The 23,226-nt window shown below is 38.7% G+C and overlaps 1 protein-coding gene across 1 annotated transcript in view; it reads right to left on the bottom strand.

Moving 5' to 3' along the window:
- The window catches only part of SLC13A4 (solute carrier family 13 member 4), a 60,252-nt gene extending 38,284 nt beyond the window's left edge, over positions 1-21,968 (bottom strand). Inside the window, exons 1-2 of the mRNA XM_070754973.1 lie at positions 21,956-21,968; positions 20,032-20,156 (exon numbers count right to left, since the gene is read on the bottom strand). Of these exons, the coding sequence (XP_070611074.1) occupies positions 20,032-20,156; positions 21,956-21,968 (138 nt within the window). The remainder of the gene's footprint in view (positions 1-20,031; positions 20,157-21,955) is intronic.
- Between the last annotated feature and the right edge of the window lie 1,258 nt (positions 21,969-23,226).

The following is a 23,226-nucleotide window of genomic DNA, read 5'->3' as shown; positions in this document are numbered from 1 at the left end:
GACTAGAAGATCTTGAAGATCCCATCCAACCCTGTTATTCTCTTATTCTGTTAATTTTTAATACTTTAATCCCATAATTATTTTAATGTGTTATTTATAAGATGCCCAGAGAAACTTGGTAGGGAGGCGGGTGGCATACCGACTTAATAAATAAACCAATGTTGTCTCCAAAATGAACCCTGAAATGATATTGGTATTTGGTTTCATCTAAGGAAGCCCAACCCTCCCCTCTAGTACCTTCTCTGGAGACTGGAGATAAATTGTCCAGGATGGTTATGTTGAGTAAGTTAGTGCTAACCAGGGGTAAGTTAAGACTGAGAGCACTATCCCCGCAGCAATAAATAAATATACTGTATGGATCCAACGTAGGACACTTTCTGGGTAGCTTTAATCATGCAAGAAGGACCTGCACTTAATAGAGAAATGGCTGAGATCACCAATTAGAATAGAATAGAATAGAATAGAATTTTTATTGGCCAAGTGTGATTGGACACACAAGGAATTTGTCTTGGTGCATATGCTCTCAACGTACATAAAATAAAATATACATTTGTCAAGAATCATGTGATACAACACTTAATGATTGTCATTATTAAGACCATATCCATTTCTTCTAGGGTGGGCTTCAAAAAATTTAGCAAGGGGTTCTCTGCCTGGTTGCTGGTGGGTATGGCCATGGTCAGCCTCCTGTACCATGGCAGGGAGGCATTTTTTGCCCTCTCTGGGCTCCAGAGCTTTTCCTTGAGGCTCCAGGAGGGTAAAAATGGCTTCCACAGGTTCCGGTAGGCTCATTTTTCACCTTCCCTGAGCCTCCGTGCGGGCCCTATACTTACCTGCATCCAAAACGGACCATGTGAGGACTCCTAGGAGGGGCATCAGGAAGTGAGGAGAGCCAGCCAGGAGTGGGATTTGGAGGTTGTCTGAACTGCACAGAATCTTAGCTAGAGGTTCTCCTGAACCCCTGCAAACCCTTAACAGTCCATCCCTCCATTTCCTCAAGAGTCACAAACTCAAACTTGCTCCAGATAACACTACCCATGAAAGCCTGGGAATAAATTCCAGTTTTTAATGAACTGACCCATTTCTAAGTTCCACTCTGCAAATCTTACTTTATCAGCCAGTTTGAATTGTGTTGCATATATTGTATTTTTTCACACACTGTTCTGCAGTCTTTTCTTATTTGGGGCTATACGCTGCTCTAAAGTAGCTTATCTCTACCCCTTGGATAAATCTTAATGTACTAAATTAGAAAGTATAAAATAAAGTACCTCCCAGAGTTTCCTTATCTTTATTTACACTGAGCCAAGAGAATAGTAAAAAAGAAATCACAATAAGACATGGAATAATCATACTATTTTCACCATAGGTTCCAGCCATAGTTACCTACTTCTGAGCAGCTCCATTTTGTTGGGAGCCTTCCCTATCTCATCAGTTTTACATACCAATACATACTTAATCACTGAGAATGAGAATGGGAAAGATGAAGTCCTAGACAGAGAAAGTACTCTAAGTCCTGGCTCTTAGAAAGTTTCTTTTTGAAATGAAACAGACCAATGACAAACAGGACATCTGGTATCTGGGTTTGGCTCAACCAATAGACTCTACTATTTATTTTATTTATTTATTTTGTCCAATACATAATGTAGGTTTTAGAGGATATAATCATAGTAAAATACATCAATGGAAGAATAGAAGAAAAGACATAGGAATAATATGGAAGAAATATCATTGGGAATAATAGAATTCATATACATATATATGTAGCTAGTAGAAATATAGGAGAGATATTAGGACAGGGGATGGAAGGCATGCTGGTGCACTTATGCACGCCCCTTACTGACCTCTTGGGAATCAAGAGAGGTCAAACGTGGATAGTCTAAGGATAAAATTTTGGGGGTTGGGGGATGACACTACAGAGTCAGGTAATGAGTTCCATGCTTCGACAACTCGATTACTAAAGTCGTATTTTTTACGGTCAATTTTGGAGCTGTTTGAATCTGTTGTGTCCTCTTGTGTTGTTATGATTGAAGCTGAAGTAGTTGTTGATAGGGAGGACGTTGTAGCAAATGATCTTGTGGGCAATGCTTAGATCATGTTTAAGGTGTCGTAGTTCTAAGCTTTAAACTACTAAACATGTTTGTCAGCCTTGACAATTTTAAGTCTGTGGACGTCAACTCCCAGTGATCAAGGTTGAAAAAGACTGCTCTGGTACCTCAATAAACACACACAAAATGCACAGAGAGACACAGACACACAGAGATACAAGCACATACACACAATGCCAATACCATTAGTCATTCAAGAATACTGTTTCAACAGCTAGACTGAGACAAGTGGCAGCTGCGTGCTAAATCTGGATTTGATGGAATGAATGATGCAGATAGTTCTTAGAAAACAGTGAATAAGAAAATCGCAAAAAGACTTTTATTTTCATATTTCAGAAATGGATGAGACAGTCAAAGACCTTGAAATGCCCACTCTCTCCCCACTTTTCATTTCTTGATGGAATCCAACATTGTTACTCATCCACCACAACAAGACTTCTTCTAAGTGAGTGTCTATGTCAGAAAAATACTCTACTTTTCATTATTAATCTGCTCCAACCTTTGCTTCACCTGGGGCTGAAAATCCTGGCATAAGGTACTTGGTACAAAAACAGCCTAAGTCACTTTGGGTTGATTTAAACCAGTGTTTCTCAACCTTGGCAACTTTAAGATCTGTGGATTTCAATTCCATGTGATAGTTCTTCCAAACATGCAATCCACAGAAAAGCTCTTTGGAGTGTGCCTTGGTATAACTGTGTATCCCATCTAAGCTTGGGAAAAACAGTATTAAGAAAAGAGTCTCTCTCAAGCATGGAATGTAAAAAGACAAGCTGTTGTGATCCCAAACTACAATTCTCAGATGCACAACACACATTCATTCAATTCTGCATAAAAAGCACAGACTGTTCCATTGTTACAAGTGGAAATTTACTGGATTTACTCAGTAAATCAAGGGCTTTGATTGTCACTGAAAGTATGAAGTTGCAGGAAATCAAGCCATTGATTCTCCTTACCCAGTTGTGTCTATTTTGGCCCTGACATTAAACAGAGTGGGCGACAGCAAGGGACAGATTGGGAAAAGAAGAAAGTGAATGTTGTTGAAAGAGCTGCATAGTTCTTCCACTAAACTATTGTGTGGACCTCAAACACAATGGAAATAGATATCAAAATGAGATTATTTGCCAGTATGGACCATTTGTACATATGAATGGAAGCTTACTATAGGAACCACCTTTTCATTTGATTTAGGAAACAAACTAATTAAAAAGGGTTAAAACATAACTCTTGAAAAGCAAATACATGTTTAAGTATGGCTGACGGGAATTAAATATGAGGCTTTCTGCAAAGAAAGCTTGTGTTCAATACATCTCATTTGGAGAAGGCAAAGGTTTTATAAAAGGAAAGAAATTCAAAATACAGGGTGACTAACGGATCAACAGACCTTTGGAAAAAAATGGAGCTGAACTGGAGATAGAAATATTCAGAGTTTTTCAGGGTGGACAGTTAAATAAAAGGCACTTAGTTTGTGCTACCCAGAAAGGCTGAATACCAGCAGGGTCAAAATATTCAATTAGGAAATCTCAAAAGAAATGCATTTTACCTTAAGCAACCCTGATTAGCCTACTTTATATAGCTAGCAAAATAAATCACCTGGTTATCAGAAGGTAGCTGGAAATAACTGATTTTTTACCTTGCTTTTGATCAGATTATGACCCAGATTCTAACTGGAAGGGAAAAAGGAATGAAAGAATACCCCACACACTTTAAAATGCTAACTCATTCTTTTCTCAAATAGTTTAATGAATAGTTTTCCCAGGTTAAAGTAATTCTAGATTCAATATGTGCATCCTATTACTGCAAAGAAAGTATGTCTGCAATTGTATGCATAATTAAATAAGGAAAAAGAATATCCTACACTTAATTGGATTTATTCCTAGTATATTGCAGAGCACAGAACTATTGATTAGAACCCTGTGACTTCCAGATTTTTCTTCCTGAGTTACTACATGGAATACAATAATGAAAGGAGTGACTCACTTTATTGTGATAAGATTCATAGTGATTATAACAGTTATGTAATAGCAATAGCACTTAGACTTATACACTGCTTCACAGTGCTTTATAGCCCTCTCTAAGTAGTTTACATTGTTGTTGCCCCAACAATCTGGGTCCTCCTTTTACCCACTTTGGAAGAGTGGAAAGTTGCCAACCTTGAGCATGGTGAGAGTTGATCAGGCAAATTGCAGCCAGCCAGCAATTATCAGAAATAGCCTGCAGTACTTCACTCTAACCACTGTACCACCACAGCTCATAATATTTATATCAATTAGATTGAAAATCCACAAGCACTAAATTATTTTCATATAATTTCATATTTCCCCTTCAAACTGTATCTGTGTTCTAATTACACATAAGGGAAGAACGGCTTTAGTGAACATGTTAAGTCAAATAGTTCAAAGTTTGAGTGAAAGATACCAGTGTGCCTACGGTCCCCTGTCCTAAAGTTTCTCTCTTATTAGTATCATGTATATAAACATTGTTATAACTTTGTATACTACCAATATGTACTTGACAAAATAAATAAATAAAATAATAAATAAATAAAATGAATCAAAGCCCATAAAGCTAATAAACCATATGTTACAAGTTGATAGGTAAACTAGTTTAAACCTAAGAGGGAGAACTCATTGGTTCCTCAGGTTTTTTTAAAAAGGTGATAAGGTACCAACCACCATGGTACCTTCAATATATCCAGCTGGGGAATTCTTACCCATCTATAAGAATCCTTACCATGTATATTGCTTCACAGTGCTTCACAGCCCTTTCCAAGAGGTTGTTCCACTGATTAATTGTTGTCAGGAAATTTCTCCCTAGTTCTTCTCTCCTTGAATGATGTGAATCAGGCCATGTGGTTTAATCATGGTTAAGCAAACTAAATGTTAACTCAGTGTGTGAACCTAATCTTAGAGTATATCATAGAAACATAGAAGATTGACGGCAGAAAAAGACCTCATGGTCCATCTAGTCTGCCCTTATACTATTTCCTGTATTTTATCTTAGGATGGATATATGTTTATCCCAGGCATGTTTAAATTCAGTTACTGTGGATTTACCAAGCACATGTGCTGGAAGTTTGTTCAAAGGATCTACTACTCTTTCAGTAAAATAATATTTTCTCATATTACTTCTGATCTTTCCCCCAACTAATATCTCCTTTATTACATTTATTTTGTAATTATTAGAATGGTTTTTATACCATCCAATCCAGAAATCCACTTGCCCTCTATCTATCTTTTGCATTTCAGTTCTGGTATAGGTTTACCACCCATTCTAGAGTTCATATTTCTGAAGACAGTTATTTTCTTGCAGATTCCTTATTATTCAAACTAGGTAATGGCACTGCTAGCTCTGATGATGTTACCTAGTTTGGGTAATGAAACACCTGCAAGAAAATAACCAAGTTCAGAGAGCCCAAGGACCCTTCATCCCAATCCTGAATTTCAAATATTCACCTTTACTGAAGAGGGTTAAGCAATCTGGCAAGCTCTTCATATTTGGAGCATATTTAATGGAACCACTTGCCAATGACCAGGATACTTGTGATTAGAAGACTAAAAAAAAATCTCAGGTGCATTAAGGCATTTTGGCATCTAGGCATTTGTAGTGGTACTTGGTAACAATTTAGCAATTTAAAGCATATTTAGTATTTGAGTGCTTTTGTTAGTAGCAGAAAGAATGTTGGACTAGAATTCTACCAACCCAGAATCAAACTCCTATTCAGACAAGAAGTTCACTAGTTATAATATCTTGGCCTGTCATTTTAGTGAAGAGAGGAATTCAAATATATGACCTTGAGCTCTTACAGAGAAGTCAAAACATAAATATAACCAGGGAATAACAGGAAACATAATAACTGTTAGAATGCCATCGTAAGAGATATTTTTGAAAGCAAATTCTGAAGTTCAACAGTTCCTTATTTTTTAGTGTGTGAATTGAAGAGGAAAACAAAAAGCAATAGTAAGGACAGACTAATTTATAGTGTACTTAAACTGTCACACCGTGTCATATAATTTAGCTATATGGCTAAAGTATTGGTCACTAAAAAAAATTTTCAAGCTAAGCTCAGTTCCTGGTGACTACATAGAAATGTTATTTTAAAATCCCAAGCCTTGGGATTTCCTTAAAAATGTACTAAAGAATAATACAGTGGCACCTCTACCTAAGAATGCCTCTACTTATAAATTTTCTAAATAAGAACTGGGTATTCAATATTTTTTTGCCTCTTCTCAAGAATCATTTTCCACTTACAAACCCGAGCCTCCAAAACTGTAACCAGAAAAGGTAGAGAGAAGCCTCGGTGGGGCCTCTCTAGGAATCTCCTGGGAGGAAACAGCGCTGGAAAAGCTGTGGAGAAGCCTCCGTGGGTCCTCTCTAGGAATCTCCTGGGAGGAAACAGAGCCTCCTCCCTTCCTGTGGTTTCCCCAATCACACTCATTATTTGCTTTTATATTGATTCCTATGGAAAAAATTGCTTCTTCTTACAAACCTTTCTACTTAAGAACCTGGTCGCGGAACAAATTAAGTTTGCAAGTAGAGGTACCACTGTACTTTGTAAGTTAGCAATGCAGGTCTTGGAAAAGATATTCAGCTGTAATAAAGATCAGAATCATGTAGACAATGTTTTTCCCTGTGACACACTATGGAAGTGAAAGTTAGTCTCTGAAGAAACAGGATAACTGCTTTGTTGATCTTTTGGAACTTTCATGATGGAGGAGAGACCACCAAGGATAGCCAAGAAAACAGGAAAAAAAAAATAAGAATTTTTGAAAAAAAATCACCCCGGAATTCACAAATTATTCTATTTCAGACACAATGTGTGAATCTCTAGCTCTCGGGAGAAGAATTGGATGTTGAAAAAGATGGAAAGAAAAAGGGATGGATGGACTCTGTTGCAATAGTGATGGGTGCACTTTTAAAAGACATGAAGATATGGACTGGCGACAGAGCTTTCTGAAGAAGATTTCTTGATGTGGTTACTAAGAGTTGACACTGACTCTTATATATAATCCATACTTCCGTCCATGTATCCATTTGCTGTATTGATTCATATCAGGGTTTTCTGGTATCTTAGGCTTGTTCAATATCAGTAAAAGCCAACTACACTGCTCAAAAAAATAAAAGGAACAATATAACTCCAAGTAAATCAAACTTCTGTGAAATCAAACTGTCCACTTAGGAAGCAACACGGACTGACAATCAATTTCACATGCTGTTTTGCACATTCAACTTTGTTCAGAACAAAGTATTCAATGAGAATATTTCATTCATTGAGATCTAGGATGTGTTATTTGAGTGTTCCCTTTATTTTTTTGAGCAGTATATAAAAGGCATTGTGTTAATCAGGTTTGTTTAGTATACATAGATACAGAAATCAGACAGTTTTGAAATACCATTTATGTTAAGGCACTCAAAGAACAAGATAAAATACAGGTGAAACTCAAAAAATTAGAATATCATCCAAAAGTTCATTTATTTCAGTAATGCAACTTAAAAGTTGAAACTAATATAGGAGAGAGATTCATTACATGCAAGGCAAGATAGTTCAAGCCATGAATTGTCATAATTGTGGGGTACAGCTTATGAAAACCCTAAATCCACCATCTCAGAAAATTAGAATATTACATGCGATCAATAAAACAAGGACTGTACATAGAACAATATTGGACCTCTGAAAAGTATAAGCATGCATATGTACTTACTGTGTTTTCCCGAAAATAAGACACTGTCTTATATTAATTTTTGCACCAAAAGTTGTGCTATGTCTTATTTTCGGGTGGGGTGGGGTGGTGCCTTATATTTCTCAAATAAGACAAATTCACAGGCAGAAAAGCTGACACCCCCAAAGAAAGTGTACCGTATGGTACACACTGATTACAGTACGGTACCTGTCAGTATGGCACCCACACACACAAACGATGGCACTTATATGGTACAACAGTATACTCCCATATTGCAGCTTCCGGCCACCAGAGGAACTACAGTCTACACACTGTAGTGGAGACTGTAATGGCGGTGAGACAGCAGCAGACTGCATCTGCTGTACTGGATGGTACAAAGCGATGGAAGGGGCCAACAGGGGACGCCACATTATTACGGTACCGCTATGAATAGCTTTGAATGGTACCGTATGTTTTTCCACCGTGCCGTATGTAAACTTGACTACGCCTTATTTTCGGGGGGTGCCTTATATTAGCAAATTCTGTAAAACCTCTGACATGCCTTACTTTCGGGGTACATCTTATTTTCGGGGAAACAGGGTAGTACTTGCTTTGTTACTGCCTGCCATGGCATGAAAGCTATCAGCCTGTGGCACTGTAGAGGTGTTATGGAAGACCAGGATGCTTCAATAGGGGCCTTCAGCTCTTCTGCATTGTTTGGTCTCATGTCTCTCATCTTTCTCTTGGCAAAGTGGTCAGGTGTGTTTGCTGGCCAATCAAGCACAGTAATCCCATGGTGGTTGAACCAGTTTTTGGTGCTTTTGGCAGTGTCGGCAGGTGCCACGTACTGCTGGAAAATGAAGTCAGTATCCCCATAAAGCTCGTTTGTGGAAGGAAGCATGATGTGCTCTAAAATCTCCTGGTAGACAGCTGCATTGAACCTGGACTTAATGAAGCACAGTGGACCAACTCCAGCAGGTGACATGACTCCCCAAATCAACACAGAATATCATGCAAAAGTTTATTTATTTCAGTAATGCAACTTAAAAGGTGAAACATAATATATGAGGGAGACTCATTACTGAAATAATTGAACTTTTGCACGATATTCTAATTTTTCAAATTACACACACACACACACATTGTGCATACACAATGTGTGTGTGCGTATATAAATATAGATAGATAGATATAATTTGAGAAGGCTTTATTGTTATTACCACTTTGTACATTTGTGAATTCAGAATACTGGTTTGCCAATAAAGATTATCCTCAAAACCCAGAGGATTTGATATCAAAATAATTTATTGCAAACATTTACAATACTTGATGTTGTTAAGAGTTAATAAATATAGAAGGCATGCTTCTGAAAAGCACATAGCTAAATCTGCTGCTGTGGCTTGTGTTTATTTTCCAAACAACCCATTCTCATTGTGTTACATCACAAGAAAATCTTGAGATTGGAAGGATTTCTAAAGCCTGTGGAGTTGAAGAGGCTAAGATGCAGAAATGGCTGTTTGGAAAGCCAAAAACAAAGCAAATCAAAAAACAAAAAACAGAAAAAGGGAGCCAAGGACAAGGAAACTAAAATTAAAGGAAAAGGGGATTGGAGATTCTATTAAAAGATATGCTAATAATGCAACCAACTTAGTTATGCCTACTTATAAGCTACCTTGTACCCTTAAACCTTTATGTATTACTCTATATAATCAAATGCAGAAATAAATGCTATCAATAAATATTGTTTATTACATCAAAAGCAGTAACAAGGCGTGGGCTTGCAAGGTAAAAGGCAATTAAAAAAAGGAACAAAAAGACTGTACAAAAATCAAATTCTGATATTAGAAACATAGAAGATTGACGGCAGAAAAAGACCTCATGATCCATCTAGTCTGCCCTTATACTATTTTCTGTATTTTATCTTAGGATGGATATATGTTTATCCAGGCATGTTTAAATTCAATTACTGTGGATTTACCAACCACGTCTGCTGGAAGTTTGTTCCAAGGATCTACTACTCTTTCAGTAAAATAATATTTTCTCATGTTGCTTTTGATTTTTCCCCAAACAAACTTCGGATTGTGTCCCCTTGTTCTTGTGTTCACTTTGCTATTAAAAACACTTCCCTCCTGAACCTTATTTAACCCTTTAACATATTTAAATGTTTCGATCATGTCCCCCCTTTTCCTTCTGTCCTCCAGACTATACAGACTGAGTTCATGAAGTCTTTCCTGATACGTTTTATTCTTTACTACAGAAGGTATATAGTAGAAGTTGAGAAACAGAGTTCTATCTCTCTGTCTCCATAAATCTAAGACTGAAGTGTTATAATGAAGGACCAGATTGGGGACAAAATCAAACAATCAATCAAATGGTTTTTCTGGAGGGTTTCTTAACTTAGAGGTGTTCAATATCAGTCAAAGTCAACTATAAAATGCATTGGGGTGTGAACCAAACTTCCTGCTGTCCATTCATCATAGAGACAGCAACCAGTTCAGCTTCCATTGTCAGTCACTTTAGAGTGGTTTTCTTGGCTGGGTTAATGTGTTCTATAGCTCTTACAACACATTAAGGGGTGGTAAATGAGTTATTAGGGATTACTGGCACATATTAAACTCAGATACCGTGGCTTCATTAGCAAACCACAGTTGAGCAAATCATGGATTAGCATGTGCGAACAAAGGTCTATTTTAGTGGAAAAGTAGCTTATAAATTAAAAATAATGGAATAAAATAAAAAAAGGAAATCCAAATTTAAAGTACATGATCAGGATATGACCCATTTGTACAGGACTGCCTCAATGTTTGGCCCTCAAAGTGAGTTAGACTGCATTTTCCAAAATTCTCCATCATTCCCTCACCTTCAAAAAAAACCCAAGACCCTTCCAGATGTAAATGGCAATACATTAAATTCCTGTGCAAACATGGGTCCTGCTATGCAACATATCTGGAAGGCACCGCAGCGCATGATCAGATGCTCCTAAGAGGCTACAGCCCATATCCTTTCTTATCCATTCATACCCATTCTGTCTGTGACATTGGGAATTCTAGGTGGCATGCTGACTAATTTCATGTGGCAAAATAGTAAACAGAAAAAAACATCCATCACCTCTGCCAGTTTATTAATCTCAGTTAAAACTTAATTGGTTCCTGTTGGGTTATTTAATGGTCAATAACTATTTAACCAGAGCAGCTGAATAAAGAAGGAATTTAATTATGAAGTATTTAAAACCCAACCTCTCTTGATCAGGCACAGCTAGAATCTCTTTCAATTTCTCTTGATCTGATGTAAAATTGCCCAAAATAAAGAAAGAGTGGAGTACAGTAGTTTTGCTTTGCTATATAATATTTAATTACTAGCTGCCCTTTCATTTTTGACACAGAATTCAAGGTTAATGAGATTAGTCAAGCTGACCTGGCAATTTAAATTCCTCCAAAAAGTAAATGGAGTCCTAAACTGATTTTCTATACAGCCAGTTAAATCAAACATTTTAAGGAATTTTGTAGCCTCTGGGACCTATGTGAAATTTAGATGCAATTGCCTTGGATGGGAAATGAACACTCGGACACCAAGCTGGGTAAAATGGGTCACTTTATTAAATATTAACAGAAAGACCTCCAGCGGTCGCTAAATGGGGCGGAGTTTCCTGAACACAACATACTTGGGCAACTCAAATGGGTGTTATTCCATGCTTGGTCAGGGTGAGGCGTGCCCCGCCTACTCCCGACCCGAAAGCCATGCCCAGCATGTGGGAGGGCTCGCCTTGCATGACCCGGAACCAGAAATGACGTAGGTGAGCCCCAAGGGCACCCCCTTCACACCTCTCTGTCCGTGGAAGAAGCTTGAGTTGTGCAATGGGGGTGCCAATTATCTTACAAAAGATGCCCAAAGGAGAACACACAGTTGCTACTGATATCCTTTCCGCCCTGTTTCTGCCATATAGTGACCAAGAATATAAACATCCAATTGTTGAATCAGAACCTATTTACATACAGATGCACCCCGTAACCACAAATCCTTACCCTCGTCCAGGATGGAGTAGGCAAAAAACAATCCGTAGCAAATGCCATAAGACTGCAAAAATTCCTACTCGGCCCCAAACCAGGCGACCTATAAAAACATCCTGGATTGAGCGGAGGGTGGGTGTGTGTCCGTTTTGTGGCGAGCTCGGGGCCAAGAGAAGCCGGGGGGGGCAAGCAAGCCCTGATAAAGGGCATACGCCCCACCCCTCGGCTTTCCCAGAATGCCCAAGCGGCCACTGATTGCTCTGGGGCGTTCCTGCACTATCACAGGGAACGCCCCCCAGCTGATGGGGGAGCCAAGTTGGTTCCCGCCATTGGCAATTTTCGGCCAGGCGTTATTTCGCCCGGCCTCTCATTTTTATCTGTGGAATCATGAATCTGATAGGGGAAGTCAAATTGATTCAACTGGGAAATGAAATCAATTTGGACATGTTATCGTCTGTACCATTTGGATTTCCAAACTGAATAATTTATTTAACCTCAGAATTTATCTGACTTAGATTGTTGATTCAATCCAGAAAAGTGAGTTTTGGCCATATTCAAAATCTGATGCAATTATCAAGCCAATTCACTGATATCTGTTTTTACATCACTGAATTGATAGCTGGCTTTCCCCCCTCTTCAAAATATGAGATTGTGTCAGGCCACAAGAACTGAGAAAAAAAGTAAAAATATTTCTGACTAGTTTTCTTTAATTTTCCTCAACTATAGACAGGATCTTGCTAAACTAAAGCAACTATTTGCATCACCTATAGATAGATATACTTCTCTTTAGCAGATATACTTCCCTTTAGCAATTAAAATGCTTCTGGAAAAACTTAATCCTAATAGAACATGCCTTGGGTAGCTCATAATAAAACATATTCTATTTCTTCACCCATGAACATCTGAAGTATTTTTCTCCTCTGAAAGGTTTCTAAAGCTTCCAAGTGAATGAAAACAAGTAGAAATAAGTTGAAGAATTTCTCTCTGCCCTACAGTTAAGCTGAGATAAAATGGTACAACCAAATATTCCTGATTGCCTGAGCAGCCATAACAGGCAACAACCCCCAAGATTCATCACTATTGGCAACGAGAGCTGAGGGTTTTGGAACCTAACATTCCATGATTTCCTCAAATCTATTCCATTGTTGCAGCCTAAGATATTTCAGGACATTCTTTTGTAGTTCAGACATTGCTTAGCAAAATACTTTTCAGGCTGATTAAGGGCTGAAAGTTGAAACACAGGACAAGCCCTTGAATTAAAGTTGGAGACAAGCTGGTAACATATTGTTTGAGGAAAAAAATTGTGGCAATATAAGCCGTTCCATGTTTATCAGCAAAAATTCAACAACTTTCAAAACAAATGCACATTAAAATAATTTACAGTTGAAAAGGATTCCTTATTGTTTTGCAAAAGATAGATTAAGAAATAGAATTACCGGTAAATAAGCAATGTTACAGACATTTAATAACATTTTATATTAATTTACTATTTGCTGATTGTGTGAGTTTCTGTTCATTGTCTTGATTCTGTCTTCGTTATCTTATTTTATCTGTAGCAAAGAAAGAATCTCATTACCTTTCATTGCTTCCCCTGTTTAAATTAGTTTTAGCTGACTTCTGCTTTGTTTAATGTGCCTATTTGTTCACTATAACCTTGATAGACAAAAGGATACTTCTTAATTAGCATCTCAAGTTTGTCTTCCTTTCAACTAAGTTCTTAAAACATTAGGCATTGTCTTATTAGTCATATAATTAAGACAGACTAAGACAGTCTTAGTTGAGTTAGAAATTCTTGTCAAGTTTTATTGATAGACTAACTATTGTTCTTTTGATTGACTTTATAAATTTCTGGCTTCAGTTGTACAATACTGTTTAAAGTGGCAAATCAATATATTATCTTTATTATTATTATTGCACCAATTTAATGTTACTAGTAGAAATAATGGGAATGTTTTTCTAATTTTATAATATATTTTGTAAACATCATTCTAATTTTTATAGCTTATCAATCCCTTCTCCACGTTTTTCTTCCTTTTTCTTTTTTGCTCTTCTCTTTAATTAGTTAATTCTTTTTCTTTTTAAATAAAAGAAAATAACAAGTAAAACAGAATTAAAGAGGTTTCAGACATATTTATGAAAAAAGGTATATTCTGAGTTCATTAAAGATAGCAAGTTGAAGTAAACAATACTATTTCCTTGGATGATTTTGGACAAGTGCATATTACTCTCAAAAAGGAAGTTATTTCTGGGTTGATGAAGGAAGATTGGAAAAAGTTCAAAGAGTTCAGAAGAGAAGGATTTAGAGGTAGTGATTTCTGACAGTCTCAAAATGGGTGAGCAGTGTGGTCGGGCGGTAGGAAAAACAAGTAGGATGCTTGGCTGCATAGCTAGAGGTATAACAAGCAGGAAGAGGGAGATTGTGATCCCGCTATATAGAGCGCTGGTGAGACCACATTTGGAATACTGTGTTCAGTTCTGGAGATCTCACCTACAAAAAGATATTGACAAAATTGAACGGGTCCAAAGACGGGCTACACGAATGGTGGAAGGTCTTAAGCATAAAAAGTATCAGGAAAGACTTCATGAACTCAATCTGTATAGTCTGGAGGACAGAAGGGAAAGGGGGGACATGATCAAAACATTTAAATATGTTAAAGGGTTAAATAAGGTTCAGGAGGGAAGCGTTTTTAATAGGAAAGTGAACACAAGAACAAGGGGGCACAATCTGAGGTTAGTTGGGGGAAAGATCAGAAGCAACATGAGAAAATATTATTTTACTGAAAGAGTAGTAGATGCTTGGAACAAACTTCCAGCAGACATGGTTGGTCAATCCACAGTAACTGAATTTAAAGATGCCTGGGATAAACATATATCCATCCTAAGATAAAATACAGAAAATAGTATAAGGGCAGACTAGATGGATCATGAGGTCTTTTTCTGCCGTCAATCTTCTATGTTTCTATGAGTGTATATCGGGGGGGGGGGGGGGCTACTTACCTTCCCCACCGCACTGCATTTTTGCATGTATGCTCTTGCTTCGCACATGCGCAGAAGCAAAATCAAAGATGGCAGCGCCCACAGATCGGCACCGACAGAACAGGGCCTATGAAATCAACACCGGTTTACTAATGTTTCTAAAGAACCGGTTAGAACCAGTAGGAATCCATCTCTGGAGTACTGTATATATAATTGCAGAGTTTAACATAGAATTCAAGACTGTAAAGTGGGCGTAGCAATTTGGTCTTGCTGGAATGCAATATCTTCATCACTGAACAACCTTTGTCAATTCCTATGTAAAAAAAACCCCCATCCCCGGGTCTTAAAATTGAAGGACATGGTTTGCAGCTTGCATAGTGTCTCTGTGCCTCTCTTTTAATTTATTTTTCTCAGCATGCAGTTATAGCTTCTGCCTGTGGAATGGCGGTAACAACCAATTGGAAAGTTAATGAAGACTAAGTCTAATGATGTTCAACGTCGACAAGAACAAAGTCCTTCAGCTAGGTAAAAAAAAAACCTAGACACACATACAGCCTGGGAAAAAACCCACTTAGCAGCAGTAACTGTGAAAGAGATCTTGGAGTCTTGGTGGATAATCAACTAAACATGAGCCAGTAATGTGTAGCATCGGCCAAAAAAGCCAACACCATCCTAAGCTGCATCAACAGAGGGATACACTCCAAGACCAGGGAAGTATTAATACCACTCTACTATGCCCTGGTCAGACCATATCTGGAGTACTGCATCCAGTTCTGGTCACCACACTTCAAAAGAGACATTGAAACTCTGGAGAAGGTGCAGAAAAGAGCAACCAAAATGATTAGGGGACTTGAAACCAAGACTTACGAAGAGAGATTGCGGGAACTGGGCATGGATAGCCTCGAGAAAAGGAGGGCCAGAGGGGACATGATAGCTGCATACAGGTATATGAGGGGTTGCCACAGAGAAGAGGGGGTCACTCTATTCTCCAGAGCACCAGAGGGCCGAACGAGGAACAACGGCTGGAAGCTGACTAAGGAGAGATTCAAACTAGAAGTAAGGAAGAACTTCCTGACAGTCAGAGCGATCAACCATTGGAACAACCTGCCTGCGGAGGTTGTGAACTCCCCAACTATGGACACTTTCAAGAGGAGATTGGACTACCACTTGGCTGGGGTGCTCTAGGATTCCTGCTCAGGCAGGAGGTTGAACTTGATGACCTGCATGGTCCCTTTCAACTCTAACAATAAATAAATAAAAATAAAAAAAATAAAGTCCAGGATCACTTCTATATCTGTAGGGTTTGATTGAGACAATTAAATGACAGGGACTCTAACATGATGTGGCTATTGCATTCTATAACCCCAGACCATGTTTTCTTAGTCCTAGCAGTACAGTCTTCTTACTTGGGGTAATTTTTCTTCTCTCCAATTCATTTTTTAAATAATTGCCAGTAGCATCCCTGAAGATGCCAGATCTGTCACTTTTTACCCTTTATCTTTTTGTCTCTGTGTCTGGTATTTACCGCCTCTGGACCCTGATCTTCAGTTTAGCTGCTACATCTAATAGCCAAATCTGGTTGAAAAGCTAGAAAGCAATAAGGCAAATATTGGAGAAAGCTCAGTCATATGTGTCCAAAGACGCCTTCCTCTTCCCAGAGCTGCTACTTTCATTTCACTGTGTGAGAGGAAACCATTCAAGAAGATCTCTGCTTCTCCTTGTTTCCTTCTACTCTCATATTTTGAGTTTCCTCAAATTTAGAGCTTTGAAGTTAGCATAAGAGCAGAGTTAGAAGGCACCTTGGAGGTCTTTTAGTCCAATCTGCTGTTCAAGTAGGAGACCCTATATATAAGAACATAAGAAGAGCCATGCTGAATCAGGCCAAAGCCCATTGAGTCCAGCATTCTGTGTCACACAATGGCCCACCAATTGTACATGGGGTTCTTGATCAGAAAGAGAAGGTAAGACCCTCCCTTTCCCTTAACCCCCAACAAATGGTACCCAAGGGAGGCGGCACTTGGACAATACAATACAATACAACTCACGGGAATGAAGGACCCCAAAATTCTTTAAGAATGACCCCAGAAAACTCCAGAAGTTTGCAAATAGTGTTTTTTCATGGGGGAAGGAAAGAATAATCTTGAAATTAAACAATTTAGAAGTACTTAGTATTGATATTAATGACATTTAAAAGCTAATGACATTAAGAACATAAGAACATAAGAAGAGCCCTGCTGAATCGAGTCCAGTATTCTATGTCACACAGTGGCCCATCAATTGTCCATAGGGATCTTGAGCAGAAAGAGAAGGCAAAACCCTCCCTTTCCCTTGACCCCCAACAAATGGCACCCAAGGGAATCCTGCCTGCCTCAACCAACATAGAGGCAGCACTTGGACACCCATTTCAATAACCGCCGATATACTTGGCATCCATGAATCTATCTAATCCTGCCTTGAAGCTATCCAGGCTGACAGCTGTCATGACCTCTTTTTGAAATGAATTCCATAAACCAACGACCCTCTGGGTGAAGAAATATTTCCCTTTATTTGTCCTCACTTTCTTACCTATGAGCTTTAGGGACTGCCCCCTCCTTCTAGTATTGTGTGATAGAGAAAAGAATTTTTCTGTATCCACTTTTTCTATCCCACACATGATTTTATACACTTCAATCAAGCCACCTCTTAAATGCCGTCTTTCAAGGGTGAAGAGACCAAGGCGTCGCAACCTGGTTTCATAAGGGAGGTGCTCCATTTCCTTGATCATTCTTGTTGCCCTTTTTTTCACCTTTCCTAGTTCTATTATATCCTTCTTGGGGTGCGGTGACCAGAACTGTACACAGTACTCCAAGTGTGGTCTCACTATCAATTTGTACAGAGGCAATACAACACTTGCCGACCTATTTTCGATTCCCTTCCTAATCATGACAAGCATGGAATTTGCTTTTGTTACTGCTGCTGCGCACTGGATTGATATTTTCATTGAGCTGTCCAACAAAACCCAAGATCCCTTTCTTGGGTTGTCTCAGAAAGCTTGGTCCCTATCAGTTGGTAGTATAATTGGGGTTCTTTGCCCCAATATGCATAACTTTGCACTTGTTTAGGTTAAAATGCATTTGCCACTTTGTTGCCCACTCACTCAATTTCGAGAGATCCTTCTGGAGCTCCCGACAATCAGTTTCCCTATTCCCTCTTCAGTACCCAGAACAATTTAGTGTCATCAGCAAATTTTGCTACCTCACTATTTACTTCTACATGCAGATCATTAATAAATAAATTAAAAAGTAAAGGTCCCAAAACTAAACCTTGGGGTACCCCACTTCTCATTTCTTTCCATCCAGAGAATTGTCCATTTATTGCCACCCTTTGTTTCCTACAATTTAGCCAGTTACCAATACAGGACGAGACCTGTCCTCTAATTCTGCAGCTGAAGAGTTTTTTAAGGAGCCTTTGGTGAAGGATTTTGTCAAAAGCCTTTTGAAAGTCAAGATGTACAATATCAACTGGGTCCCCTTTATCTATGTGTTTATTTACATCCTCAAAGAATTCTAACAAGTTAGTAAGACACGATTTGCCTTTGCAGAAACCACGTTGATTTTCTTTCAGCAATGCCTGTTTTTCTATGTGCCCAGTAATTTTACCTTTAATAATGGCTTCTATCACTTTGCCTGGAACTGAGGTTAAACTGACTGGTCTATAATTTCCTGGATCACCTCTGGATCGTTTCTTGAAGATAGGGGTTACATTTGCCTCCCTCTAATCATCAGGTACAGTGACTGATTTTACAGAAAGATTATATATTTTAGCTAGACAATTTCATACAATTTCAAGTAAAATTCTGAAGGCAAACCATTCCATTGAGTAATTGTTCTCAATTGTCAGGAAATTTGTCCTTATTTTTTAAGTTGGATCTTTCTTTGATAAGCTTCAAACTCAACTCCTGTCATCCCAAGCTAGCATGTCTGTGGGATTCAAGATAATATTCTCCATGGTTTTTCATCCACTGCAATAATTAGTATAAATTATACTAGGGAATGTGTGCCCAAATGGAATAACATTTGGAATTATATTTAAATTACTTTTACTTCCTGAACATTTTCATCTATCGTATCATTTAGAAACATAGAAACATAGAAGACTGACGGCAGAAAAAGACCTCATGGTCCATCTAGTCTGCCCTTATACTATTTCCTGTATTTTATCTTATAATGGATATATGTTTATCCTAGGCATGTTTAAATTCAATTACTGTGGATTTACCAACCACGTCTGCTGGAAGTTTGTTCCAAGGATCTACTACTCTTTCAGTAAAATAATATTTTCTCACGTTGCTTTTGATCTTTCCCCCAACTAACTTCAGATTGTGTCCCCTTGTTCTTGGGTTCACTTTCCTATTAAAAACACTTCCCTCCTGAACCTTATTTAACCCTTTAACATATTTAAATGTTTCGATCATGTCCCCCCTTTTCCTTCTGTCCTCCAGACTATACAGATTGAGTTCATTAAGTCTTTCCTGATACGTTTTATGCTTAAGACCTTCCACCATTCTTGTAGCCTGTCTTTGGACCCGTTCAATTTTGTCAATATCTTTTTGTAGGTGAGATCTCCAGAACTGAACACAGTAATCCAAATGTGGTCTCACCAGCGCTCTATATAAGGGGATCACAATCTCCCTCTTCCTGCTTGTTATACCTCTAGCTATGCAGCCAAGCATCCTACTTGCTTTTCCTACTGCCCGACCACACTGCTCACTCATTTTGAGACTGTCAGGAATCACTACCCCTAAATCCTTCTCTTCTGAAGTTTTTGCTAACACAGAACTGCCAATGCAATACTCAGGTTGAGGATTCCTTTTCCCCAAGTGCATTATTTTACATTTGGAAAGATTAAACTGCAGTTTCCATTGCTTTGACCATTTATCTAGTAAAGCTAAATCATTTACCATATTACAGACCCCTCCAGGAATATCAACCCTATTGCACACTTTAGAGTCATCGGCAAATAGGCAAACTTTCCCTACCAAACCTTCACGTGGTTGATTTTTCCCTTTGGGAGCTGAAGAGGATATTTTGAAAGTTCCCCATTCCCTGAAAAAAAAAAAGACTTTGAATTTTTTCCTGTCCAAGCCAGCAAAGTCATCCCTTTCCCTATATCTATATTGAAATATAGATATGTTAAGATTTAGTGATTCATTTAACCTAATTGATCAATAGCTCATTTACTCTGTCTTCCACGATCCATCTCAGTCCCCAATTAAAATTGCAATGAAGAACATATTAAAATACTTACACTTGTTGGGTATAAGAGCGGCAATGGAAGCAACAGAAGAGGAATCAAAACAACCAGTAGTAAGTTTCTGGCCTGGAGAAATTTCTTGGCTATTTCACACTGCATATTGTTATCGTGTTGATTTCCTGATGAATATTCCCAAATGGACTTTTCCAATCAATGGTTTCGCGTTTTTTCCCCACTGGAGAATTTCCTTCCTTCAAAGAGACCTCATTCAATGAATCCTCGGAGAGGGGCAGCGTACAAATCCAATTAAATAAATTAATTAAGAGGTCTGTGATTTTTTTTAGGTAGGGCCGACTATAGGTTCTTCACAACCATCACACTGTAAGTACCTGAAGAACATAGTGCTCTTGGGCTTTTTTTGTGATCAGGAAAAACTCCAGGCTATTTCCATGACGCAGGACGTCTTTCCACCTTCCATCACTATTTTAAAAGAATGCAAATTGCACCTACAAAGATACAACTGCTTTGATCGCCAGTCACACGCTTCCAGGTGTGCCCCAACAGGGTTTTTCACTGTGCAAGTTAAAACTTTGAAGAAAACTCACAGGTTTTTTCTTTCTTTCAGATTTTGTTCCTTTCTCTTTCTCCTGTGTGCTCTCTTGTGGCTTTCCCCTTCTTAACTGCTTAGGGATTAGCCTCCTCTTAGTTTCTTTTTCACCCCCACTGCTAGGAATTTCACAGCAATTCTTGCAAAGATTACCTTGACTGTCAGATATTAAAAAAACGGAGTCTCAGCCTACCACAGCTCACCAACATGCAAAGTGCATGGGTTTGTTTCCCCCTTTAGGCAAAACCTAAGGAGTTTTCTGGGAAAGAAATCAATGTCCTGCCATAGGACAGGCTATTCTCCATAGGAGGTTGGAGCTAGGGTTGACCTCGTCCAATCACATTGAGGACTGAGTCTGTCAATCAATTGATGGCTCATATATAATCCCCAACTCCTGGGGCCTATCCCAGTTTCAGACTCAGTCCTCCAATGAGGATTAGATGTGGTTTTTGCTTTTTTATTACTGTATAACTAAGGTAATTTTTTTTTTTAAAAAAGCAAAGCAAGTAACGAAGAAGAGAAAGGAAAAGAAAGCAATGGACGTTCTGACTATAGTGATCTTTATCTGGGGACTATGTGTGCTTGCACCATGTCTCCCAGCGCTGTCAGCTCAATTCTTTTCTTTAACAAAGAAACAAATTTCTCAGGTCTGAAACTTGTTTCTTTCCCTCTCCAGCTGGCAATGCTTGGGCAGTATGAAGGGAATCAGAAGCTTGCTCCCTTTTCCCCCTCACAAGTTCTAGTCTTTGGTTCCTGAGAGAACTCATTTCCACCTCTTTCTCCCTCACAGTCATTTCAGCAGAAAGTAATTGTTTTTCCCGCTCTCCTTATTCTGCTAATTGCGCAACATCCCTGAGCCAACTGTCAGAGCTTGCTACTGGTCAGCTCTGGAGGGTTCCTCCCCCTGCTCTTTACTGATTGGTTCCGTGTTCAAGCAACTGTCAGAGCTTGCTACAGGTTGGCTCTGGAGGCTTCCTCTCCATGCTCTTCACTGATTGGTTCAGCGTTCAAGTGGTGGGGGGAAGAAGCACAAATCTGCCAAGGCTGCCCCACTAGCTGAAGATTTTGCTCATTTATTCCATTCTTTTTTTGGTTGCGAAAGCTTCAGAAGGCTGGCGGCCCATTTTGGACCTCAAACGTTTAAATTTCTTCATTAAATATCACCAGTTAAATATCGCCTTCACAGCAGAGGAGGCCTCTTTTGGCCACCGAGTCTTACAACAGGTGGCAGGGAGTGCACTCTAAGGGTCATCTCTTTTGCTGTACACCTACATTCTGAGGTTGCCCACCTTGGGACTTTTGGCCTAGCTTGGGTATGTCCCTATTGGAATGCTAGCTCCAACCTCCTATGGAGAAAGGGCGTTGGCTTACCTTGAACGCCCATTCTCGTAGGTTGGAGCTAGCATTCATGCCCTCCCTGCTTCTATTTGTTTATGGTTTGTGTTGGTGTCATTTTATTCTGTTCTTTCAACACAGCCTTGTTCCATGTTTCTGGTTGTCAATAAAGTTTTCTTTTCTTTTTAGGACATTGTCTTTATTTCTTTATAATTTCCACATCAAGTCTGTCGCTCCTTTTTGGTCTGAAACTGGGATATGTCCCAGGAGATGGGGGTTATATATGAGCCATCGATTGATTGAAAGACTCAGTCCTCAATGTGATTGGATGAGGTCAACCCTATCTGAATGCTAGCTCCAACCTACGAGAATGGGCATTCAAGGTAATCCAATGCCCTTTCCCACCCAACCATGCTGCGGCTTCTCTAGCTCCAACCCCAGATGCTGGAGAGTCCAGCAATGTCAAGGTCAGAGAATTGCTGTGAAAATATGAATCCCTGTTGTCAGTACAAAATAATTCATTGATTTCCTTCACTCTCTCCTTCCCCCAGCAGCTTTGTTTCTGAAGAATACAAATATTTGCAGCATGAATGGTAAAAGTTATACACATGAGGATGCATCCAATGCTGGATTCCAGCAGAATAGAATAGAATAGAATAGAATAGAGAAGGGAAGAGAGGAGAAGAGAAGAGAAGAGAAGGAAAGAGCTTTATTTGGCCAAGTATGATTGGACACTCAAGGGATTTGTCCCCGATGCAGAAGCTCTCAGTATATTTATTTTATTTTTTATTTTTATTCAGATAAGAGGAATCTGCCCCTACAAGGGGTGAATATGAACAATAAAGCAATCTAATCATAAGATACCAATAGGAGAGAACATAAGGACATAAGAAGAACCGTGCTGAATCAGGCCAAAGCCCATTGAGTCCAGCATTCTGTGTCACACAGTGGCCCACCAATAGTAGAGGTAGTAGGAAAGATTAAAAGAATAATAGTAATACAGCCATATTACATGGCTAAATATCCTTAGACATAAGACAGTGCTGTGGGAATTAGGTATGGTGTACATGCAAGGCAACAGAATAATAATAATAACAATACTACCATTAAGAGAGAAGTAGCAGAGAAGATGAGAAGGATAATAATAATAATAATAATAATAATAATAATAATAATTTATTAGATTTGTATGCCGCCCCTCTCTGAAGACTCGGGGCGGCTCACAACTCACAATAATAATACTACAGCCATACAATATAGGCAAATATACAGTACAGTGGTACCTCTACTTATGAACTTAATTTGTT

The sequence above is a fragment of the Erythrolamprus reginae genome, chromosome 6, assembly GCF_031021105.1.
Source record: "Erythrolamprus reginae isolate rEryReg1 chromosome 6, rEryReg1.hap1, whole genome shotgun sequence".
Classification (NCBI taxonomy): Eukaryota; Metazoa; Chordata; class Lepidosauria; order Squamata; family Dipsadidae; genus Erythrolamprus; species Erythrolamprus reginae.
This window is presented reverse-complemented; position numbering and strand designations above follow the sequence as displayed.